Source organism: Gymnoscopelus braueri (assembly GCF_963280865.1).
Source record: "Gymnoscopelus braueri genome assembly, chromosome: 20".
Taxonomy (NCBI): domain Eukaryota; kingdom Metazoa; phylum Chordata; class Actinopteri; order Myctophiformes; family Myctophidae; genus Gymnoscopelus; species Gymnoscopelus braueri.
Genome location: NC_137622.1, coordinates 645025 through 672000, shown reverse-complemented (window position 1 = coordinate 672000; position 26976 = coordinate 645025). Strand labels below are relative to the sequence as shown.

General features: G+C 42.5%; 1 protein-coding gene across 1 annotated transcript in view; it reads left to right on the top strand.

Moving 5' to 3' along the window:
* nlgn3a (neuroligin 3a) overlaps nucleotides 1–26976 on the top strand; it is a 171642-nt gene that overhangs the window by 77606 nt on the left and 67060 nt on the right. Inside the window, exon 3 of the mRNA XM_080415913.1 lies at nucleotides 12342–12527. Coding sequence (XP_080272039.1) covers nucleotides 12342–12527 — 186 coding nt within the window. The remainder of the gene's footprint in view (nucleotides 1–12341; nucleotides 12528–26976) is intronic.

Sequence of the window (26976 nt, the reverse complement as noted above, 5' to 3'; positions counted from 1 at the left end):
CGTTTTTTCAAAAATAGCCAAAGAAATCTGAAAATGACACAGATGCCTTCCCGGATTGAATGGGTCAATGAGCGTTTATTCCGTGTTGTGCAACGGAACACAGTGTGAGGTTAATGGAGAGAGGTGCTTGGTCACTGTCCACTGCCCTGTGGCATGAAGGGTAAACACTGTCATACTCTGTATACATTCGCTGATCCCTTATGCACGCTGAACGTATACAGGTGTGACCTGACCCACCGATGACCGATGACAATGTCATACACACACCGGCACTTCTGCTGTGATCAATACTGCGCCTCTGCCTCCAGCGAGAAAATCACTGACAAGGCAGGCAGAGTGGTAACATGCAGTGGTGGAAAAAGTACTGAAATGTTTTACTTAAGTAAAAGTGTCAATACTGCAAAATAAGAAGTACTCTGTTACAAGTAAAAGTCTGGTGTGTAAAATGTACTTGAGTAAAAGTACAAAAGTATTGGTATCAAAATGTACTTGAAGTACCAAAAGTAAAAGTACTGAAATGTTTGAAAATAGCCGATCTACAAGCTCACAACGCGTCGCGATGCGACGCGTTGTGAGCTTGTAGATCTGCTATTTTCAAATAGCCTTGGTATAAAATAGCGCCAAAGTGGTTAATGCATGTTTCATGATATAATAATTCATATCTGAAAAGTAACTAGTAACTAAAGTTTTCAAATAATTGTAGTGGAGTAAAAGTACAATATTTCCTCTGAGATGTAGTGGAGTAGAAGTAAAAGTATTGGAAATTGGAAATATTCAAGTGTAGTACAAATACTTCAAAATTTTACTTACGTAAATGTAGTTAGTTACTTTCCCACCACTGGTAACATGAGATATGGAGATGAGTTGTCGGCATATAGGCCGTAAAAAAAATATGGACAGCGTCACGCCATTGTTTCTACAGACCGTAAAATGAAGCCTATTTTTGCAGCGATTTCAAATCCGCCATCTTTCTATGTACGGTTGATATCCCGTCCGAAATGCAAACGGAAATGAATGCTATTGGCTGAAACCGCAGCAAGGGCGGGTCTTCTTCACTCGGTAGAACCAGTAGCAACCCTAGAAACATACCCTACTTTATCATTAATTTGAAAATAAATGGGACCATCATTTACCAAAACGCATGTCATGGTGATTGAAAGAAGACTTTAAACTAGCGACTGGAAGCATATAATATTTGTGACAATGTTTATTAAGGTAATAAAATGTAATGTAAAGTTCGGCCAAAAATCCATCCGCTTGAATAGAGCCTAATTGCTTCTGCAACTAGCAGGGTGAAACAGCGGTGAAACAGCGGTGAAACAGCGGTGAAACAGCGGTGAAACAGCGGTGAAACAGCGGTGAAACAGCGGTGAAACAGCGGTGAAACAACGGTGAAACAGCGGTGAAACCGCGAGATTACAGGCCATTCATATAAACTGTCAGACTCAATTCACAAGCCGGCTGTTAGCCCCTTGGTTGGACCGGACGGAGAGTCAACCACATCATCGCCAAATGTCCCTGATTTGTTCTGTTCTGCATGTCCCTCCCCCTCTCTGACTTCAGTTCCCTGTCATTCTACTATTCTATTTAAATACAGCTGACCAAAAATGGCCCTAAAAAATATTGCAGACATATTGTGTAATCACTCAGTAAAACTAACATAAGCAAGGAAAAGCACGTTTATTTGTGTAGCACATTTCAACAACAAGGCAATTCAAGTATAGTCGAGCCGCGTAGCTTATCGTCTTTCATTCGGGATAAGGTTGTTTTTATTGCTTATTCTTTGGTAATAATCGTTCAACCGTGTTACATTTTGAATTTAATTGAAAACGACTTGAAAGACTGTTTGGGGACTGTTTGTTAGAGTGCTGTTAACAGCATTAAAGCTGCATTCCGGAACTTATTCAAAAAAAAAATTTTTTTACCAATCTGTGTGGTAGAGTATGTTAATACAATATAACTAGTACATCTGCAGTGGATGGAGGTGATCTCCCTACTCTTCCATTGAGATATTTAGACCCTGGTGTCAGCCTGTCGTGGTGCCACACCCACTGGTTCACGAGTAGCCCTGCCTGAAGCGCATAAGCAGAACATCTCCCCCTGGCCAAGCGGGGATTCCCTCTTGTTGAGCGGTAGACGTGGTGGAGGACCCCAGGTTCAAATCCCGGGTGTTACAGTTGCAGTCTCTCTCTGCAGTCTCTCTCTGCCTGGAGTGGATATAAAACTAACAGATTGCAGCTTTAACACTAACATAGTGTTTTTAATATCACTTTTTAGGTCAAAATGAACAAATGTTTAATTTGGCATCCGTTACTTAGATCTAGTCATAAAAAAAAACAGCTTATTTGCATATTTCCTACGGTGCATTATTCCACTTCATTTCAGCACACAATTATTCTTTGATCCACTATTTGTCTTTGATCATGTCTGTTAAGTTTAATAGATGATTAAATGGCTCATTTATGAAGGGAAAGAGAAAAAAGTAGCAACACACTAACTTTAAGACATTAATAGTCCCTGTATTGCAGTTGGTCTTCCCCAAAGAGATTCCCGGGGAATTTAACCGTGTGATATTAAAATCAATAAGTGAGTATAACAATTATATGAATGGTGATGGCATTATATAAACATATGCTTAGAGTCAAACTGTAGAGACCCACACTTAAGCCAGTTTCTTCAAAATGGCATGCGCTCAGTAACAGATTAATGAAAACAATCTGGCTAACATCACTGTGGACATTTCCCCATCAGTTCTGATGAACACACCAAAGCGTCAAAACATTAGTCATGTTTTGCTGTCTTGTCTGTTGATTAAATAATCTAAAAGAAGATCTGTGTCTTACTGCGGGGGTTAATCCCTCTACAGTGAAGTGTTTTGTTTTGTTTGATATATTTACAGTCTATTTAATTCTCCATTATGTTTATTAGAGTTAATTGTTGTTAGGATAATTGTTATTGTGTGCTGTTTGGGAGGTGTTTTTTCGTTAATTCAGTATATTTAAAAGAACATGTATATTAACAAAAACTAAACGACGCAGTAAACTACCATTTGCCATACTCAAGTTTGTTGAAATCTTGATATTGATTAATTGCCCAAGTAAGCCTGGAATATGCAGCATGTTTTCATAAGCGAATTCAATCAAATATTTATACAGCTCAGTACACTGTATACATTTAAAAAGTTCTCAATATAGGGAGATTTGCCGTGATTTGTAGTGCAGTCAAGCACATACCCAGCCTGATGAAACAGAGTTCAGTGAAGAAGGCAATAAAAAAATAAATAACGAGATGCAGCCCAGAATCATAAGGTCCAGTGTAGGTGTGAGTTGTGAACAGATATAGCGCGCTCTCCGAGGGTTTGTGCGAGTCTGACGCCCAAACACATCAGGGTGGAATCATCTCCTGAATCTGGAAAAAGCTGTAGCCCTCCGTGGAGAAAACACATCCCAAAATGGACATAGGGGTCAAGCTAGCGGTTGCAAAGTTGTAGTTGATGTTGACACTGCGTCCTGCCACATTAATGCAGGGTCATGGGCTTGGGAGACAGTACTCGCACGTCCGCTTGATATTTACATTAGCTTGGCTGTACAGTAACGTTGTAATTCCAGCGGCATAGAGAGACCAGAGGTGAAAAATGCACTGGCAGCGGGCATAAAGAACTCACCCTTAAACAAAAGAGAGACAAAATGCCTCTTAAGCGCCAGTGTAAACACAACGGCGTGCCATAAATGTAAATTCTAAAATAGCCATGCATAAAAACAATTACCCTGCTATCTTAATTGCATTCTAAGGAAAAAACACTTGCTGCCACCTTTCCAATTAAAACATAACCGGCAGCTATATTAAAATGTATTTTTAAATGGTAGCCTGCAGCAGGTCTTGTTGTCTAATGCATTAGATTCCACCTCCACACTTTAACCCATTAAGACCGGGAGCGCATCTGTGTCATTTTTTAGATTTGAGCTAAAAAAAGCATTATTTTACACTTTTGGCTATTCAAAAATAGCAGATCCCACAAGCTCATAGCACGGCACCGAGTGCTGCGCTATGAGCTTGTAGATCTGCTATTTTTGAAAAAAAAATTAGAATGTGTGCAAATCTGTGAATATATATTCTTTAAAAGCGAACATTTCTAACTAAAATCTTTGCTTCTGGGGGGTCTCTGAAACCAAATATTTTGAGATGGGGGGGTCCGTGGCCAAATACGTATAATTTTGGGGGTCCTTGACAATTATGAAAAAGTTTGAGAATTTGTAGAATCGGCTTCAGGTCTTAACGGGTTAATGACCAGCTTCACTTTTCGATGCAGAGAGAGGCATCAACGACGTGTATCAACCGGGAGACAGGGGACCACGCGCAACGCTCGCCCCCACCAGCCGGTTTATCTAACTCCCAATGATTTGCGTTTTGTCATTCAACCGTGTGCCATCGCGCCCCTCGACGCAATCGGTCACGGCGTTAGATAGTGATCTTTTGATGGGGTTAACCATTGCGGAGCAGCCTCCTTGCACGGCGGGCCCTCTTTTTTACATCCGCCCCGCAACACCCCGCCGTCTCAGACTCTTATTGGTGAAGTGTGAACCCCTTCCATAAATCAGGGTTATTCTGGGAGAGTCACATCTGCTCTCAATCCCAGCACCCGAGAGGATTGAGAAAGCTGTTGTCCTTTGGTTATTATGGGGGATACGCCAGGATGAGAGAGAGAGAGAGAGAGAGGGGAAACGAAAGCCCTTCAACTGAAATTCCCTCTTGTTCTCTCGTAGCCCCCCACCTCTCTCTCTCTCTCTCTCTCTCTCTCTCTCTCTCTCTCTCTCTCTCTCTCTCTCTCTCTGTCTGTGTGTCTCTCTCTCCCTTCTCTCCTTCCCTCCCTTCCTGTACCCCCCCCCCCCCTCCTCTGGCTCCCTCCTTCCCTCTCTTTCTCCCTCTCTCCATTCCATCCCTCCCTCTCTCTCCCTCATTCTCTCTCCGCATGGGTCCTGCTGCTCTGTCATCCGCAGGGATGCGTGTGAAGGGGACCATCTGTTGATCCATTTGTCTCTCGCTCCGCTTCCTGTGCCACCCGCCTCTCTCCTCCTATCGGTGATCGGCCTGCCCTTTCCCCCTGCCCACCCCCCCCCCCCCCCCCCCCCCCATGTGGGCTGCCAACAGGGGGGCGCGGCATGGGGGGGGGGGGGGTTATCTTGGGGGAGGCGCAGGATCACCCGTGTCGCGGCCCTCTGTAATGCCTGCACCTCTGGCGCACAGCATGCTTCGGCGGGCTAAACGGAGGACGACGCGCACGGACGGACGTGAGCGAGCGCGCTCTTCGCAAGCAGCCGCTGTAAGCAGCTAATTTGCGGGAGAGCAGCTGCTTTCTAATCAGGGTTTATCTAAGCTGAGAGTGTTGCCACGCTGACCTTAAGCCATTCAAACCGGGAACGCATCTGTGTCATTTTAGATTTCTTTGGGCTTTTCAAAAATAGCAGATACACAAGATAATTTTGGGGGTCCTTGAAATGAAAAAAGTTTGAGAACCACTGTTATTATAGCAACATAAGTTAAAAACATATTTTAAAAAAATTAGGATTTAGAAGACATTAGTAGAATCTCCAGAAGCAAAGATTTGAGTTTTTTTTAAAATCACTTTAAAAGCATACCGTATATATTCAAAGACTTGCACACATTTTCAAGATTTTTCAGAAATAGCAGATTTACAAGCTTGTAGATCTGCTATTTTTGAATGGCCAAATTAAATCTAAAAAAGGACACACAGATGCGTTCCCGGGCCTTAATGGGTTAATCAAAAACTCGTTGGGGGAGAGTCTGTCTCTGTCTCTTGCATTGTTGACATCCAAAAACAATGGTCCCCGGGGACGTACACTCGCGGCGCTTATCATTACGCAGCGCCGTAGACCATGAAATGGACGAGGGGGAAAGAAGAAACAATGCATGGGAGACAGTGAGGGAGCGTCGTGTTATTGAACAGGCAAGCGCTACCAAAACACTAGTCATGGCCTCCGAAATGTCAAGCTGCTAAAGAGAAGGGGGGGAAGGGGGGGGGGGGTCTCGGATTGAACGCGTGTCTCCGAGGTGTCACCTCGTGTCCAACGTTCAAGGGTTTGATGGACACCGAGTCCGCTGTGGGGACTCCTCTGGGGAGGTTTTTTTTTCTCGCCCTTTGATCTATTTGTGTGACTTCCTCCCGATTCACCCATCATTCAGCCGGGGAGGCCCGGGCGCCGGAGAGAGGCGCCGCGTGTGTTAACCCGTTAAAACCGGGGAACGTGTCCGTGTAACCACTTATTTTATACTTTGGGCTATTCAAAAATAGCCGCGCTTATGAGCTTGTAGGTCCTAAAAGTTTAAGAACCACTGAGGTATATAGCAACATAAGTTTAAAAAATAAACAAGACATTAGTAGAATCCACAGAAGCAATAAGATTTGAGTTACAAATGTTCGCTTAAAAAATGTATGTATTCCAAGATTTGCACACATTTTCGCGATAAAAAAATTATAAATAGCAGATCTACAAGCTCATAGCGCGGCACTCGGTGCCCCGCTATGAGCTTGTAGATCTGCTATTTTTGAATAGCCCAAAAGGAATAAAAAATAAATTCAAGATGCGTTCCCAGGCCTTAACGGGTTAACATCATGAGCTCTGATGTCCCCAAGAGAGGGCTCACTGTCCAACTCAGACATCAGCTAGGAGATTACACAGACAAGTGTGGGTCCATGGGAGATGCATTCGCATGTACAGGGGGGGGGTACTGTACTGTACGTGTTCGGAGCGTGAGACCCCCGTACGTACGTAATGGTAGTCGTGTCGGAGAGGGGAGCGGGGAATTGTAACATATCCACCTTGCGGAGTCACACTGATAGGAACATGTAATGAGATCGGAGATTTCCCCCCGCATTGCATTATCCCTTCAATCTCTCTCTCTCTCTCTCTGTCTAACTAGTTCTCAAGGTGGGGGTCCCGGGACCCTGAGGAGTTAAGGCTCTGTGACTCAGTCTGTACAAATGGAAGAAACCCGATGGACAATAACATTTGTTAAAGTCTCAGAGCTAAAATATCACTGTGGATTTTATAGCATAGATTAGGGTACCAGAGATTTATTTTCTCTTCAAAGTATCAAAAGGAGGTCCATGGCCTAAGACCTTGGAGATGGCCGAAGAAGGTCATTGTGACCGAAACGTTGCTTAGATAAAAGTGTTCCTATTGTGCTAAGTGCAGACGGTGTGCGGGTCCTTTTATTGTATTCTCTACGCTTGATCCCTGCCTCTTCGCACCCGTCTCTCTGAGTCCATCAGGCGTGCATAAGACTTTGTTTCATGAATTTAACCCATTAAGACCGGGAACGCATCCGTGTCCATTTTAAGATTTCTTTGGCTATTCAAAAATAGCAGATCTACAAGCTTGTAGATCTGCTATTTTTGAAAAAACGCAAAAATGTTTAGCAAATCTTTGAATCTATACATTTCTTACTAAAAACTTGGGGGGGTCCCTGGAACAAAATATCTTGACATGAAAAAGTCTGAGAACCACTGCAACATCTTTTTTCCAGAAAACAGTTAGGATTTAAAAGACATTTGTAGAATATATATGTATATTCATAGAGTTGCACATATTTTCTAGATTTTTCTAAAATAGCATACCTACAAGCTTGTAGATCTACTATTTTTGAATAGCCAAAGACATCTAAAAATGACACAGAGACGCGTTCCCGGTCTTGATGGGTTAATAAACGGTTCAGACTCTCTCTCTCTCTCTGACTATCTGTCTGCCTGTCTCTGTCTCACTGTATCTCCGTCTGTAGGCTGCCCTAGCGCGTCTGATATCTTGGCCTAGAGGGGCGGGTTCAAAATATCCGGAGAAAAAATCTGCGAGATCCCATTGGTTGACCGATCTGTTCGTCAGCCCCCGCCCCATGCCCCTCCTCCTCCCCCAATGTGCAGAGAGCCCTGTCGTCACAACATTTGGAGCGACGCCCACTGCACTCTGGTTGGTCGGGGAAATGAAACACTTCCTATTCCAGGAACGTCAACAACAGGCTCTTATTTTTGAGCAAAAAAAAAAAAAGTAAAAGCCTGGAGATTGAGGCTATAGCCTGTCTCTCGTCTGTGACTGTCTGTCTCTTTCTCACTGTCTGTCTCTCTGTCTCTCTGCCCTCAGCGTTTTCATAGATGCGTTGCAGCATGACACCGGGGGCAGCTCAATACACCTGATGATGTGCGATCACCTGGGGAGGGCCGAGCATTGATTTCCCATAAGGGGCAGATGACATGTGGTCACACGCGCACACCCTCTATTTTACCAACAACCCGCCGTGTCCTCTAATAAGTCAGGGATTTACCGACGCTGTCCCCGGCCGGCGTGATTGTTCTGCAGCCGTTAAGAGGTTGCCTAGAAAACCTTTCATGTTGCGGATAACATATAAATATAAATTACGGCGTTCTTTGCAGGTATTACATGGGGAGAGAAAATAGGACTGCAGAGACTCTGCAGAAGGCTGTGTATTGACAATATGTGTGTGTGTGTGTGTGTGTGTGTTTGCGCATGTGTGTGTGCGCACGTCTGTTTATATGTGTTGGGGGGTGTTAACCCATTAATACTGGGAACGCATCTGTGTGTCATTTTAAGATTTCTCTGGCTATTCAAAAATAGCATAAGCTCATAGCTGCTATTTTTGAAGAATCGTGAACATTTGTGCAAATCTATGAATATATATTCCACAAACAGTTCTTAAAAAAAACGTTTATGTTGCTATAATCAGTGGTGCTCCAACTTTTATCATGTCAAGGACCCCCAAAATGACGTGTATTTGGCCGTGGACCCCCACCTCAAAATATGTTGTTCCAGGGACCCCCCCAGAAGCACAGATCGGAGTTAAACGTAAACAGTATATATTCAAAGATTTGCACACATTTTCACAATTTTTGCATTCCTATGAGCGAGGGTTGAGTCACTGAGAGAGAGAACGCCGGTGTTGTGACATTTCTAATATTATTTCTAATGGTACAATGACATTCCTATGTGTCAATAATGGCACAGAGGTTTTGACCTGTTTTTTTTTGGTGCCGAATGCAAGAGATTGCCATTTTACCGTCAGTTTCTCTCTCTGGGCCCCAATGACATTTATGTCAGAAATACACTTCACCAAGGTGTCAACGCAGCTACAGTAAAGCCATCTGGGGATACAGAAATCTATAATTGGGTGTCATCAGCATAACTATGAAAATCAATGTTGTGCTTTCTGATGACACAGCTGAGTGATACCACATACATGTTAAAGAGAATATGGCCCGAGATGGAGCCTTGGGGAATGGCTTACTTAAAAGAAAAAGGGGGGAAAAAGGCATGCTTTAGAAAATGGTTCCTGTCAAGGATACCGTGAGCTGCAGTCAATGGGCTAAACATGCCAGACCGCCGATAATAGTCCTTTAACCACTTAAACCCTTACACCTGTACTTAGTTGACTGGAGTCGCCCCAGGGGTCTACACTTGGCCCACAGATATTTTCCCCTCTATGCTACTTATCTTTGCCGAAAATAGCCGATCTACAAGCCGAAAATAGTAAATCTGCTTGTAGACAGTGGTGGAAGAAGTACTCCGATATTTTACTTATGTAAAAGTAGCAATACCACAATATGAAAAATAAGTAAAAAGCCTCTGTTCAAAATGTTACTTGAGTAAAGGTACAAAAGTATTGGCATCAAAATATACTTAAAGTACCAAAAGTAAAGAAAATAGCAGATCTACAAGCACACAACGCGTCGCATCGCGACGCGTTGTGAGCTTGTAGATCGGGCTATTTTCAAATAGCCTATTTACAAAATAGGGTGAAAGTGGGTAATGTATGTCTTGTAATAATAATCCAAATCTACAAAAAGTAACTTAAGTTTTCAAATAATTGTTGTGGAGTAAAAGTACAATATTTGCCTCTGAGATGTAGTGGAGTAGAAGTAAGAGCACTGAAAATTGGAAATACTCCAGTAAAGTAAAAATAATACCTCAAAATTGTACTTAAGTACAGTGCTTGAGTACATGCACTGAGTTACTTTACACCACCACTCGTAGATCGCCTATTTTCACCGAATGTTCGCCCTCGAATAGGGGGACTAGGGTCCGCGTGGCTAATGCAGTGTTGCGCAATGCACTACAGCGCCATAAATAGGGGGAATTAATGATAAAGAATGGGAATCAGGGTAATAAGCTGTTCTGTTTCTAAACAAGGCAGTTCTTCTCCTCCTCCCATGCAGCCCGTCCCATGTCTATCAAAAAAAACATCTCTCACACACACACACACACACACACACACACACACACACACACACACACACACACACACACACACACACACACACACACACACACACACACACACACACACACACACACACACACACACACACACTACAGACTACAGCAACCAAAGTGAGACAAACTGCCGGTAGACTGTCAGCTGAAGAGGGAGGTAGTTTAAATGGATCTAGCAATTAAATAGGCTATTCCTTTTCTGCACAGATACAGATCTTTTGTAACAGCCATTCAGCCCCGAAATGCAGTTAGAAGTGGATCTCGCACTGGAAACTCCGCTGTTTGCGAGGACGAATGTATGAGTGTGTGGGAGTCTGGGTGAGAAGATTTTTTCGAAGGTGCCAAGGTGTTTTTTTTTAGAGAGATGCCGAGGTGTTTCACTAAATCTGTCAGGGGACGACGATGAGGCTATTTTGTGCGTCGTCGCCGGATACACGGCGACTCGGAGTGATAATGCTGGTTGTCAATCAGCGCCTCGTCCTTCTCTTGGAACGTCTCTGTCCGTGGTTCTGACGATCTCTGTCAAATGGTGCTGAAGATCTCTGTCCGAGGTGCTGAAGTGGAGTGCCCCAGGTGCACTCTACAGTGGAAAAAGTACTCAAATGTTTTACTTAAGTAAGAGTAGCAATGCTGCAATGTAAAACATACTCCGTTATAAGTAAAAGTCCGGAATTCAACATTTTGAGTAAAAGTACAAAAGTATTGGTATCAGAATTTACTCAAAGTACCAAAAGTAGAAAGTACTCATTATGCAGAATGTCCCATTTTACAAGTTTTCAAATGTTTAACATTATTTTTAAAATAGCAGATCTATAAGCTCACAATGCGTCGCATCGCGTCACATTGTGAGCTTGTAGATCGGCTATTTTCAAATGGCTGAAAAGTATACAGGGCTGAAGTGGTTAATGTATGTTTTGTAATAATGGTCAAAATCTACAAAGTAACTAGTAACTGAAGTCTTCAAATAATTGTAGTGGAGTAAAAGTATAATATTTTCCTCTGAGATGTCGTGGAGTAGAAGTAAAAGTACTGAAAACTGGAAATACTCCAAGTAAAAATAGCTCAAAATTGTACTTAAAGGGATACTTCACTTTCACATAAAATAAACATTAAAAATATATATATAAAAAAAAATGAAAGAAGTTATGGCAAAATAAAGGCCCCCTCACACATTAGTAGGACACTCTAATGCGTGAGGGGGCCATGAATTTTCCATTACTTTTTTCATTTATTTTTAATATATTTTTTAAATGTTTCCCCGTTCCGAAAGTGAAGTATCCCTTTAAGTACAGTACTTGAGTAAATGTATTTAGTTACTATACACCACTGAACATGTACAAGCACTTTCGACCTGGTGTCCCTGTTTTGGCCGTGAAATAGAGTTGAGGTGGATAAACTAGAGCCATGTGGCCTAGCATCATTTATTTATCTTTGATTGAGCATTACAACGTCTGAACTACCTTACCTACTGTATAGTAAATGCCTTGAAATGTCTCACGAGTGTGTGTGTGTGTGTGTGTGTGTGTGTGTGTGTGTGTGTGTGTGTGTGTGTGTGTGTGTGTGTGTGTGTGTGTGTGCGTGCGTGCGTGCGTGCGTGCGTGCGTGCGTGCGTGCGTGCGTGCGTGCGTGCGTGCGTGCGTGCGTGCGTGCGTGCGTGCGTGCGTGCGTGCGTGCGTGCGTGCGTGCGCGTCTGTTTATATGTGTTGGGGGGTGTTCACCCATTAAGACCAGGAACGCATCTGTGTGCCATTTTAAGATTTCTCTGGCTATTAAAAAATAGCAGATCTACAAGCTCATAGCGCGGCACCGAGTGCCGCGCTATGAGCTCGTAGATCTGCTATTTTTGAAGAATCGTGAACATTTGTGCAAATCTATGAATATATATTCCACAAACAGTTCTTCAAAAAAACTTTAATGTTGCTATAATCAGTGGTGCTCCAACTTTTCCATGTCAAGGACCACCCAAAATGACATGTATTTGGCCGCGGACCCCCACAAGCTCATGTGTGTGTGTGTGTGTGTGTGTGTGTCTCGTCGACGTAGGGTTTCTGAGTACCGGTGACCAGGCGGCCAAGGGGAACTATGGGCTCCTGGACCAGATACAGGCCCTGCGCTATATCAGCGAGAACATTGGCTTCTTCGGAGGAGACTCCAACCGCATCACTGTGTTCGGCTCAGGGATCGGGGCGTCCTGTGTCAGCCTGCTCACCCTCTCCCACCACTCTGAAGGTAAAAAGCCACGACGCCCCACCTATAGGGGCTGCGACTATTCATGATCTTCTTAGCAGTGGTGGAAAGTAACTAAGTACATTTACTTAAGTACTGCACTTGGGTAAAACGTGTAGGTATTTGTGCTTTACTTGAGTATTTCCAATTTCCAATACTTACTTCTACTCCACTACATCTCAGAGGCAATTGTATTATTATGAAAACATACATTAACCACTTTAGAACAATTTTATTCATAGGCTATTTGAAAATAGCCGATCTTGTGAGCTTGTAGATCTGCTATTTTCAAATATTGTAGTACTTTTACTTTTGGTACTTTAAAGGGGAAATCCACCCATTTTCAATATTTAACTATGTCATTAATATAGCATAAAGGAGTTGTGTGGAAATAAGAAAAAATTTAAAAAAAAATTAACATTGCAAAAAAATTTAACATTGCAAAAAAATTAACATTGCAAATTACACCATGATGAGTCATCACAGTGTAATTTGCAATGTTAATTTTTTTTGCAATGTTAAATTTTTTTGCAATGTTAATTTTTTTTTTAATTTTTCTTATTTCCACACAACTCCTTTATGCTATATTAATGACATAGTTAAATATTGAAAATGGGTGGATTTCCCCTTTAAGTACGCTTTGATGCCAATACTTTTGAGTTGTGTACTTTTACTTAATAGAGTATTTCTATATTGCAGTATTGGTACTTTTACTTAAGTAAAGCATTTGAGTACTTTTTCCACCACTGCTTCTTAGCGAGATTTTTTTTTTAAATACATTTTTCATTATTGATTGATATATATATATGATATATTGCATACATTGTCGCACGACGATATTGTGATTTACAAGCTCACCACGAGTTACTAGTATTCAATGTTGCACCCCATACACCCACCTCACGAGTAATGCTATCTGCTTTGTGTGATTACTACGGTAAGGTATTCAGGACAGCCAATGGAGATAGCGAGTTAGCGGATGATTTATGCTACTGTATAGCGCCAGGATGATTTAAGAAACAGGTGTTTGCAAATTAAATGACCCTGATGCCCGCCAAATTGAGAATATCTGCGGCAGCTTTTAAGGCTGTGTGTGTGTGTGTGTGTGTGTGTGTGTGTGTGTGTGTGTGTGTGTGTGTGTGTGTGTGTGTGTGTGTGTGTGTGTGTGTGTGTGTGCGTGTGTGTGCGTGTGTACGTATTTAAAACATGCGTGTTGCTGTACGTGGCAGTGGCACATATACTGTATTTAGCATTCCGTGAGCAAATGTTTGCTGGGCCAATGCTTTGTCTGTAAGGATGATAAAAGAGGACATGTTGTACCTGGGGAGCGTTTTTAGTAGCGTCCACTGTCATGCTTAATGGAACATACACCCCCCCCCCCCCCCCCCCCCCACCCATCATGAGCAATGTTGTTTATCCTCTGGCTAGCCTAATGCTACTCCGCGATGATTTACTGCCAATGATGGCCATGTCCTTAATACTAAATACAGCAATGCGGGTTTTAACCTGGACATGCGATACTCATCCCTCATGCTCATGTCCCTCTAATGCGTCGCGGGTATTAAGACGGAGCCCTGCTGCTCCTGTGTGAGTTCTGAGAGGATGTCTGCCGATACGCCCGACGCGAGGAGACAGCCATTTGCCGTGAGCCCCCATAAACCATCGTCAGGTTCCAACTGCACCCCGCGGAGCCGAATGGACACCGCATCATCATTTACCGAAAAGTATTACAGACGCTCATGTATTCATCCATCCGTTTTAACCCCTTTAGACCGGGAAAGAATCGTCGTGTCATTTTAAGATTTCTTTGGGCTATTCAAAAATAGCAGATCTACAAGCTCATAGCGCGGCACTTGTAGATCTGCTTTTTTTTATTTTATCGTGAACATTTGTGCAAATCTTTGAATATATATATATTTTGTAAGCATTTTTAACTCATGTTACAACTTCTGGGGGTCCCTGGAACAACATACTTTAAGACATATTGGTGGTCCTTGACATGAAAAAGTTTGAGAACCACTTACAGCAACATACGTTAGGATTTAGAAGACATTTGTAGAATCCGCAAAGATTTGAGTTACAAATGTTCGCTTTAAATATATATATTCAAAGGTTTTCCCCCAAAAAATAGCAGATCTACAAGTAGATCTGTTATTTTTGAATAGCGCAAAGAAATCTTAAAATGATACAGATGTGTTCCCGGCCTTAATGGGATAAGGCTGGCCATTCGTTTTGCCTCTAATTGATAGTGTCGCATACATGGCAGGATATCAGATATTAGGAATATGGGGGAAAACTATTGTTTTCTTTGTCATCCTGTCTGGTTTCTCATTGTTTATGTGGCGTTAATGGTCTAAATGAGGAATATTTACACGGCGCCACACTTTCCACAGTAAGCTGTGATTGTTGCGAATGTGTTAACGAGCCACAAACATGTTGATTTGGACGCACATGTTTGGCGTTAATGCAGTTTTTTTTAACAGCCGGTGGCATGGCTGGAATTGCATTAACCCATTAAAGACCGGGAACGCATCCGTATGTCATTTTTAAGATTTCTTTGGCTATTCAAAAATAGCAGATCTACAAGCTCATAGCTATGAGCTTGTAGATCTGCTATTTTTGTTGCTAGTTTTTTTTTTGTGGCAAATCTTTGAATATATATATTTTTTAAAGCAAACCTTTTTAACTCAAATCTTTGCTTCTGGGGGATTCTACAAATCTCTTCTAAATCCTGACAGTTTTTTTGAAAAAACGTATGTTGCTATATAATATATGTCAAGGCCCCCCCAAAAATTATATGTATTTGGCCGCGGACCCCTATCTCAAAATAGGTTGTTCCAGGGACCCCCAGAAGCAAATATTTGATTTACAAATGTTCGCTTTAAAATACATATATTCAAAGATTTGCACAAAGTTTCAAGATTTTTCAAAAATAGCAGATCTGCAAGTTATGAGCTTGTATATCTGCTATTTTTGAAGTATAAGATAATGGTTAAAGTGGTTAAAAATCTAAAATGACAGATTCTTTCCCGGTCTTAATGGGTTAAGGGAATTACTCTTGCATTAGAGGGTTAGTCTTGTAGGCAACACTGCAGTCAAGAAACTATTAGCAGGGATAATTGTACCCCCGCCGTTCCTTGTTCCCCCCCTTGTCTCTAGGCGGACTAGAATCCCTGGATTCTTGGATTTTTGATTAGGAGACCACCATGCATTTGAAAGAGGTCATTTGAGCTTCTCGGTGTTGATTCCCATTAACAGTGCCATGGATTTGCCAAGTGTTGGCGTCCTCCAATTTGCATTAAAGTGTTACTAATTGCCTTGATTTCCTCAGATGACTGATGACTGCTTTTGGATTGAATTTTTTAACACAAATGCCTTTTTTATTCACACTCCATAATGCTACGCTTCACGTAGCGTGTTATTATACTGCCAGTGAAACCATCTCTTCTCCCCTCCCAGTAAATTGGATATTACCAAGGGTGTTTTTTCCCCTGAATGGAAATGTATGCCCCGCTGATGGGATAAAAAAAGATCCCTGTAAAACCTGCAGCATCCTAGGAAATTGAAACAGGAAGCCTTCTATCACACCGGTACTCTCGCTGCGAACATGACCAATGGCAATCTGATTTCACACAGTCTCTCTCAGAGTACAGATTCTTGTAATTATGAAGTTTAGGACTGAAGTGGGCCACAGGCAACAGAAGAGGAAATGTCTTCTTTCTCTCTCTCCCCCCCCTCACACCTGCCTTTGCAACCTTGAATCCGCCGAGCTCCTCCCCTACAGTTTCAGCAGCAGACGTTGAGATCCGCCGTTCCTTGTTGCCAAGACAACACTCTAAACAAGGTAGAAATCAAAAGTGCCTGAAACCAATGGAGAGGTGAAGATTGGAGCAAGAATCTATAATCAAATGAATTATAAACTGTGGCATGGGGCACACCTGGTTTCAGGCGGCGTGTAATCATGGATTTCTGTACCGATTTCCTATTCCTATGTAAAGCTGTTGCATCCAAGGAAAGCGCCCTCTTATTGAGTTGCCTACTTTGCTCTCTGGATGGAAATCAAGGCAGGAAACAAGATTGTAAACAATGAAAGCTTTGTTTCGACAACATCTCCTGGTTTTGACTATTTCTGATTTGCCTATGAATATAAATGAAATGTTGTGGCACGCACGTACAGACAAACAGGCAGTGGGAGGAATAGATGGTAGCGGGTGTCCCACTGAAGTCTGTTTCGAATTGTGGAGCGGAATTGGATATGATCAGTGGTGGAAAGTAATCAAGTACATTTACTTAAGTACTATGCTTTTGAGGTATTTGTACTTTACTTGAGTATTTCCAATTTCCAATACTTTTACTTCTACTCCACTACATCTCAGAGGCAAATATTGTACTTTTACTCCACCACAATTATTTGACAACTTTAGTTACTAGTTACTTTTCAGATAGAAATTATGATATTATGAAACATACATTTTAGCCCTATTTATACATAGGCTATTTGAAAATAGCAGATCTACAAGCTCACAACGCGTCGCACCGCAACGCGTTGTGAGCTTGTAGATCTGCTATTTTCAAACATTCTAGTACTTTTACTTTTGGTACTTAAAGTATATTTTGATGCCAATACTTTTGTACTCAAGTAACACGTTGAACACAGCCGTTTTACTTGTAACAGAGTATTTCTATATCGTGATATTGCTACTTTCACTGAAGTAAAAAATATCCGAGTACTTTGTCCACCACTGGATATGATGCGGAACGATCATATCTTCGCGGTTACCATTGCCTTTCACCCCGCCCGCTAGATAGCGGGATAACGAGGTCCAGGTAAAGAAGAGGGAATCGTCATTGACACACTGTGTTCTAGAGAGCCTCCCTGGTGTGTCTGTGTATTTAATGAGTGCATTCCTACTTCCACTATACACACACACTGTCATCATCACTGCCTGCAAGTCAGTCGAGTCCCTCCCCATCTGAGCGAATAGGCTCCCTTTCAAGCCAGTGTGGTGGCAGAGTGACAACAACTCTTCAGGAGAAGGTCTATGCTCCTCCTGAAGCATATATTTAACCCATTAAGACCGGGAACGCATCTTGTGTCATGTTCGATTTTTCAGCTACAAAACCATTATTTTATACTTTTGGGCTATTCAAAAAATAGCAGTGCGGCACCGAGATCTTTGTAGATCTGTTGGGTTATTCTTTTATTGTGAAACATTTTGCAAATCTTTGAATATATATATTTTTTTACTACAAATTCAAAAGCACTCGGTGCCGCGCTATGAGCTTGTAGATCTTGCTATTTTTGAATAGCCCAAAGAGATCAAAAAAATAAAAAACGACACAGACGCGTTCCCGGGGTTGAATGGGTTAATAAGCTGGATCCTCCTATATCATCCCGCCCCCCCCCCCCCACATAGTCTCAGGTTATATCCATCAAGCAGCAGCAGCCGCCCCGCCCTTCTCTGCTTCAGGGCAGGTATAGTGTCTGTAGGCGTGGGCAGGGGGATCTGGAGCAGAGAAGCCTATGGCCTCTGCTCTGCCCCGCCCTCCATCTAATCTCACCTCGCTGCATCCATCTGTCTGCCGGCCTTCACAGACTGAACAAGACTCTCGTCTCTCTCTCTCTCTCTCTCTCTCTCTCTCTCTCTCTCTCTCTCTCTCTGTCTCTCTCTCTCTCCCTCTCTCCCTCTAGTAGTCTGCAGCATGTGTGCTGTGCTGCTGTTAATAAAATGGCCGCTTTGTCTGCTATGGGTGGCGAGTAATCTAGCGGCACATCTGAGACTTTGAAAAAAGCCAGAATGGTCATTAAAGCATATAGTCTCTCTCTCTCCCAGCAGCACGAGAATGGTTCCAACCACAGCCTATTAAGTGGGTTTCAACAGTTGTGTGAGGGAACACAATTCTCTCTCTCTCTCTCTCTCTCTCTCTCTCTCTCTCTCTCTCTCTCTCTCTCTCTCTCTCTCTCTCTCTCTCTCTCTCTCTCTCTCTCTCTCTCTCTCTCTCTTCAAATGGGTAACGGCTGAAGAAGTTCATAAGCAGAGGACATTAGACAACCATGCATATCATTATCTATCTGGCATCGCTCAGGCACTAATTGAACATGCAGATATGCATGCTTTTTTCCACTCTCCTAATAATCGTTATATGATGTAAAACACAGAGAAGGCCTTTGAATATTAAAAGAAGATACAGACTTTCTCTTTCTTTTGTCAGTTTACAGTGTGTGTGTTGCCTATACTATGCGTGGAGTTTGTCTTGGCGAGGGTTGGTGCATTTACAGTGAATAGTGACAGCATAAGAAATATTCACACAGTTAAGTTCTCAAAAATATACAGATACAGTAAAGTATACGCAATATAGTAAGGCAGAGTAAACAAACCCTAAAAAAAAGCACACGCATACACCTTGGCAGCCATTGTGTGTGCATGTCAGGTTAAGTCTGTGTTTGTGTTCGTGCGTGTGTGTGTGTGTGTGTGTGTGTGTGTGTGTGTGTGTGTGTGTGTGTGTGTGTGTGCGTGCGTGCGTGCGTGCGTGCGTGCGTGCGTGCGTGCGTTTGTGCGTTTGTGTGTGTGTGTGTGTGTGTGTGTGTGTGTACCTACAACATATACATTTCTGTATACTATACGTCTGCATATGTGTTCTGCATACTGTCTGTTTGTGCAAACGCTATGGTGTCTGTCACTATGTGAGCACACGCAAGCACGCGCACACGCACGCACACACACACGCACACGGACACACATGTGGGAAGAGCTAGTCGGGGAGGCTGTGAAGGTCGTTTGGTTTCTTTCTCTTTTTTTTTCCCGCTCTCTCCCTCTCTCTCTTCCTGTAAGTAATCAAGCTAAAAGCTCTGCTTCTGAGGAAGTGCTCCCCTTTTAATGGAACGGCTCGGACATTAAAGACAGCCACTGTGGAAGATCCCTCATGCTCATGTCAGCTTTCATTTTTATTAAGACTTCTGGGTTACTGAGGACCGTAAACGTGCATGCTAAATGCCTGGGTTTTATTACAGAAAAGCAATGAGGACCCGGGGCTTTGCTTTGTAATGCGAGGCACTCACTGCCTCGCAAACACAGACACCACAGAGCACAATGGAGGGCAATCTGACAAAGCCCTATAGGTTTTGAACAGCGTTAACCATTTTAAGCCCCGATATCGTCGCATTGCGACGTGTTGGGAGCTTGCAGGTGTGCTATTTTAGCTATTTTTGATACATTTGCCCCAAAATAGGGACACCAGGGTTTAATCACGTGAACTTTTAACGGCCCCTATTCCAGTGGTGGGAAAAGTACTCAAATGTTTTACTTAAGTAAAAGTACTGCAGTGCTGCAAAGTAGAAGTACTCCGTTACAAGTAAAAGTCCGGAATTCAAAATTTTATTGAGTAAAAGTACAAAAGTATTGGTATCAAAATGTACTTAAAGCACCAAAAGTAAAAGTACTAAAATGTTTGAAAATAGCCAATCTACAAGCTCACAACGCGTCGCGATGCGACGCGTTGTGAGCTTGTAGATCGGCTATTTTCAAATAGCCTACGTATAAAATAGGGCTAAAGTGGTTAATGTATGTTTTATAATGTAATAATCTATATCTGCAAAGTAACTAGTAACTAAAGTTTTCAAATAATTGTAAAAGTATAGACAATTGGAAATACTCCGGTAAAGTAAAAGCACCTCAAAATTGTACTTAAGTAATAAGTACAGTACTTGAGTAAATGTACTTAGTTACTTTACACCACCGCCCTATTCCAGCGCAAACATTCCGCAAAAGTGGCGGCTCACAGCACGACCCGTTGTGAGCTTGTAGATCGGCTATTTTCGGACGAAGGCTTTTGGTGTAGAGGTGGAAAAAAAGAAGCGGGGCCTAGTAGTATAGATCCCTGTGGGAACCCGGTCAACGAGGTATACAGGATTCAAGTGGTTAAAGATGATGTTTTTTGAATGCACCTTCGACGATGGCGTGCGGAGCATGACAATGTGAAAGAGCTCACGGCCGCTGAATAAGAAGGAGAAAGTGGAGGCATCACTGTTTGGCAAGACAGCGTACACGTTAACCCATTCAATCCTGGCACGCATCATTCGTGTCATTTTAGATTTCTTTGGCTATTCAAAAATAGCAGCTTGTAGATCTGCTATTTTTGAAAAAACCTGAAAATGAGTGCAAATCTTTGAATATGTATTTTTTTAAATCGAACATTTGTAAAATATGTTGTTCCGGGGAAGCCAGAAGCAAAAGACTTGAGTTGCAAATGTTTGCTTTAAAAATATATATATTCAAAGATGTGCACACATTTTCGCGACTTGTAGATCTGCTATTTTTGAACGGCCAAAAAAGTATGAAACAACGGTTGTAAAGCCCAAATCTAATGTGACACACAGATGCGTTCCCGGACTGAACGGGTTAAAAAACAACAATGTACAAATCAGACCTTGTGGCCTTGTAGTCACATTGCTTGCTCTCCTGCATCCCGAGTCGGACTTATGACTCACACTATCTCAGAAAGGATGTGGTTTCCAGTCGTGCGAGCGGACGTACAATAGTGCAATTTTCTACAGTTGATTGGGTTGAGGAAAGTAGGGCATCCGTGGGAGTGACGACGGCGTGATGTCATTGTTTTTTGCCACAATCAGTGTCCCTCTGTAAGCGGGCCGCACAGTGCTGAAGTGGTCTCTATACAGTCAACTGGGCAGACAGACAGTAGCTGAGATTTAGCCTCTCAGACCCAAGACTTTAAGGGCGGATTCAGACTATGGTCAGGGTTGCCAGATCTGCTTATTATAATTTCCCCGCAAGATTTTATTTGAAAATAGCCAATCTACTTTCGACGAAGGCTTTTGGTGTAGAGGGGGGGAAAAAGTGAGCTTGTAGAGCTGCTATTTTCAAATAGCTGATGTATATGTTAAAGTGCTCATGTGGCCCGTAGGCGCTTCTTTTGGGCTGGTTTTCCTAGACCTGGTTGCTTGTTTCTCTCACAGAATCTGGCAACACTGACTATGGTCCCGGGTGCGCACCCCGGAACACTTGGCAGATGTTGTGATAGTGTGACCGTTGCGTACCGTTCCCCGTAATGCATCACCGTACCGTACCGTACCCGGGACCGCCTGGGGAGGTAGTCTCGGATCCGGATCATGCATACTCGGGAACGGAACGCTGCAATGTGAATCCATCCGTACCGACAGAAGGAAGTGGACTGCTAATCCTATATCATTTATATATTTTTATAATGACATTATTTTACCTGGGTTATACCTCCTCATAGTTCTACTAGAATGTTGACAAGAAATAATAATCCCGCTAGTGTTTGAGTAGCGCGAGCCGTGAAAAAACATAAACAAAAAACACATGTGTAGCCAAGGATGCGTCAGTGACATCACTGTCGTGATAATTACAGACGACGTTACATTGCAAGGTTTCAAAGACCAGCGCACACACTGCTTTGGTTGTGTATTGTTGTTCTGTTCATATTATAACTCAAGACAACGTCAGGAACACAGTCAAACTTTATTATTCACTCTAAACTCTGTCAAGTGACTCTTCTTCTGTGAATGACATTCTCTATCTCCCAAAGCCCCATAGTCCACAGCGCCCCCATGAGGCACATATTTACCATTACTGTTGAATGAAGTGTACTCGGGTACGGAAGAATCAATGGCCAATGTGAATGCTGACCAGCTGGGAGAGGACAATCGTACTCGGGAACGGTTCGAATCAATCGGACCCAGTCTGAATCCACCCTTAGAATATTTTGTTATCGTTAGATAAGATTTTGTCCACAATTCCATTATGTATTGATGTGGTGCCATAGGAGCGATGCGACGCATTGTGAGCTTGTAGATCTGCTATTTTCAAAGGGCCGAAATGTATATAGGGCTGAAGTGGTTAATGCATGTTTTGTAATAATAATCAAAATCTACAAAGTAACTAGTAACTAAAGTTTTCAAATAAATGTAGTGGAGTAAAAGTAACATTTTTGGAATCCGAGATGAAGTGGAGTAGAAGTAAAAGTATTGGAAATTGGAAATAGTCACGTAGGCTAAAGTACAAATGCCTCAAAATTGTACTTAAGTACAGTACTTCAGTAAATGTACTTACTTACTTTCCACCACTGCTTTTGAGATTTTCGAGTGGGCCTTGATCCAGAAGAAGGTTGAGAACCACCGGCTAAGGCTCACTCCAGGCAGATGATTTATTTGTAGTACCATGCCTAAGCAAGGATAAGCTCATAATACCCAGTACATACCAAAAAACCACATGACACCTCTCACTGGAGAATTTGGCAGCATTCCGATATCAGAGATAACATTTCAGACTCACACATTGTTAGGAAGGAAATAAATGCATTTTCCTGTTCAGTCATAATAGAGTACTCAGTAAAGCCTGAGTATTTGTATTTGTTTGCGTTGGAATGGAGCGCTACACTTTTGAAAACACTGGACCTTCCTTACGTTTTTTATTCAAATAATTATGACATGGCGTCCAACTAAAGTTGGAGAATGGCAGTGGTGTAAAGTAACTAAGTACATTTGCTCAAGTACTGTACTTAACACATTAATTGCCAAGGTTTTAAACATAGTTTTCTATCCCCGTGCCGACGTATAATTACCTCATTTCGATGATATTTGAAACGCCGTGGAACCGACATTGTGTAAAAAAAACAACACGGAAAACGTTCCTGTGACTAGGCAGAAGGATCTGTGTATCCATGGGAACGACAAGTTTCCAACCGCGATCCGCCATTTTGGGGAAAGAGGCAAATATTGTACTTTTACTCCACTACAATTTTTTGAAAACTTTAGTTACTAGTTACTTTGCAGATATAAATTATTACATTATAAAACATACATGAACCACTTTAGCCTTATTTTATACCTAGGCTATTTGAAGATCGCCGATCTACAAGCTCGTAGATAGTCTGGAATTCCGTAAAAGTAGAAAAGTATTGGCATCAAAATGTACCAAAAGTAAAAGTACTCATTATGCAGAATCTCCCATTTCAAGTTTTCAAATGCATAGCATGTATTGCTATGCTCTGCTGGTACATCTTGCTTGTAGATCTGCTATTTTCAAACATTTTAGTATTTTTGATACTCTTAAGTACATTTTGATACCAATACTTTTGTACTTTTACTCAAGTCAATTTTGAATTCCGGGCTTTTACTTGTAACAGAGTACTACAATGCACTATTGATACTTTTACTTAAGTAAAACATTTTGAGTACTTTTTCCACCACTGGAGAATGGCATTATTACTAATTGTTCTAATAATCCCATGTGCAGTGTGTGACATTTAGTAAAGCAATGGCATTCATTGTGTGTCCACCCTGCTCTCCTGTGTGGACGGTAAGTACACACACACGTACTTATCGTCAGTTTTTTATTTACGCACCAGTCACATCAGGCAAAATGTCGGCCATGCCTCTCCTGGCTTGTCTTTAACCCATTAAGACCGGGAACGCATCTGTGTGTCATTTTAAGATTTCTTTGGGCTATTCAAAAATAGCAGATATACAAGCTCATAGCGCGGCACCGAGTGCCGCGCTATGAGCTTGTAGATCTGCTATTTTTGAGAAATCGTAAAAAATGATTGCAAATCTTTGAATATATCTTTTTTAAAGCGAACACTTTAACTCTGTTACAACTTAGGGGTTGTTCCCTGGAACAAAATATTTTGAGATGGGGGTCCACGGCCAAATACATATCATTTTTGAGAACCACTGATTCTAGCAACATAAGTAAAAATAAAAATAAACTGTTTAGATTTAGAAGACATTTGTAGAATCCCCCCAGAAGCAAAGATTCGAGTTCAAAATGTTCGCTTAAAAAATATATATTCAAAGCCTATTTTCCACGATTTTCCCCCCAAAAAATAACAAGCGATTGCCGCGCTATGAGCTTGTATATCTGCTGTTTTTAAATAGCTAAAGAAATCTAAAAGAAAATGACACAGATGCGTTCCCGGTCGTAACGGGTTAACTCCCCCGGACATTGAGAGGAGGAGGAGCAAGACTGACAACAAGCGTTTATTAGGCCTTGAATCAATCTGCCTCCGTCAATCACTCTGATACCATCGTTTACAGGACTGGAAGCAACCGCGTTTGCCAGAAGCGCCTCACCTCCACTCTGACAATCATTTATCATAATATATACTATACATATATACTGTATATTATGCAGACGCGACATGGCCTGCAGAGGGAAAGAAAGGCAGACACTCGTACGGCTCCTCGGATGCCGTTAGCCTTGGGGCGTGTGAGCACACATTCGCGCCCCTCCAGCATATTGACATATCAGCTAACCCTAATAAAAACGGCCTCTTAAAAATTGCCCCATTTTACAGAGTGGAGAAGGAGGGCACGGAGGCCGAATGGATGAAGGCTGTGCGAGCGTACACTACATCACTGCCTCAACTGTAATGTTACGTCTGGCTTTGACCTTTGAAAATGACGCGTGCGTGCGTGCGTGCGTGCGTGCGTGCGTGCGTGCGTGCGTGCGTGCGTGCGTGCGTGCGTGCGTGCGTGCGTGCGTGTGTATCCTCTCTGCAGCGAGTCCCAGGGGAATCCCTCTCCTCGTTGCCTTAAGGCTTCGCACTCTCACTCCATAATGTCACAGTACTCGGCTCTCTCGCCGCACAGATATCGAGATACATATCCATCTGCAGCAGCAGCCGGCGTCAATTTCATTTCGTTGAGTTCAGGCTCCTGGCCTCAGTATCACCCACCGATCCATCGTCTACGAAGCACAAGCATCAAATAAAGCCCCTTTTGCTAGTTTTCAATGCACATCGGAGGCCCAAAGGAGGCGATAGCCACGGTACCGCAGCACCAGGGTTGTTATTTATACGAGGGTGCAGCGGGCATTGTTGTGCAAATGGTCCGTGATGGAGAAAAAGACCAGGGACAATTGTGGGAGCTTGAATAGACCCCATTTCTGAGGTGTCAAAGGCATTCAGCTACTCGACACTGTAAACTTACCTGCGCGTTTGAGGGCAACAGAATGTCTGCCTCTCAAGGTTTGATTTGGTTTGTTTGCTGAAGGGTGTCTGAGCATCTCCGGGGCGTGAAAGCAGTCTATGAGGGACGAGAGAATGGGGACGCTTCTTGTCAGGTGCCGTATTCTTCCACCTCGATTGACAAGGGCGATAATTAAACCAGGGGGTGGGGGGTGGAGGGGAACAAGAATGCTTGTATATATTTACGCTGACTAGTTACTTTGTTCCCAGCCGTATACTGTAGCGCCTATTGTACCGAAATAAAAAGCAAACCACTTTTCACAAGTGGCCAATATGGCAATATCTCTAGCTCTTTGAATGGCCTTCCTTCGGAACCGGTACCGCCCGCCCCAGCCTGCCCCGGGAACCCCCATAACCGCATGATATAGCTTCTCTCCAGAACTGTAATGTAGCTAACAGCAGTGGTGGAAAGTAACTAAGTACATTTACTCAAGTACTCATTTACTCCAGTATTTTCACTTTTACTTCTACTCCACTACATCTCAGAGGCAAATATTGTACTTTTACTCCACTACAATTATTTGAAAACTTTAGTTACTAGTTACTCTGCACATATAAATCATTATATTATAAAACATACATTAACCACTTTAGCCCTATTTTATACATAGGCTATTTGAAAATAGCAGATCTACAAGCTCACAACGCGTCGCAATGCGACGCGTTGTGAGCTTGTAGATCTGCTATTTTCAAACATTTTTACTTTGGTACAGTACATAAAGTATATTTTGATGCCAATACTTTTGTACTATTACTCAAGTAACATTTTGAGCACAGGCCTTTTACTTGTAACAGAGTATTTTTATACTGTGGCTAACAGCAACTAGCATGTAAGACAGAGTGCTTTGCTTCCAAACTGTCAATGCCAGTCCTCTACTCTCCATCATGCCTTAGTCCAGAGTTGGATGCATGATATATCATATCGATAATTACTTTTTATCGGTACGTGTTAAAATGTGTTATCAACAGTATTGGAAATCATCAGTTTAGGCCAATAATTATCAACATCAGTGGGGGGGAAAAAGCCTTACCTACAGGCAACAATGTCTGCCGTGTGGAGAATTATTTCAATGGCTCTGAAAGTGACAACAAATTTGACAGTTGCAATGACCCGTCGTCAGTCTTTCTAGGAGGGAGCAAGACAATTGTTACCAAACTTAACCCATTAAGACCTGGAACGCATCTGTGTCACTTTAGATTTATTTTGCTAGGGGGGCACGGTGGCGCAGTCGGTAGCGCTGTAGAAGGTCCTGGGTTCGATTCCCGCCGGGGACGCTGTGGGCGCTGGGGGCGTGTTCTCTCCTCCGCGTCATCAGCGCCCATACCCTAGGTGGGGTTGGCGAAAGGGCCCACTCTGTGTGGAGTTTGCATGTTCTCCCCGTGTCTCCTAGGGCATTTAATACCCTCACAAAAACATGTAGTAATCCTGGTCGCTATACTGCCT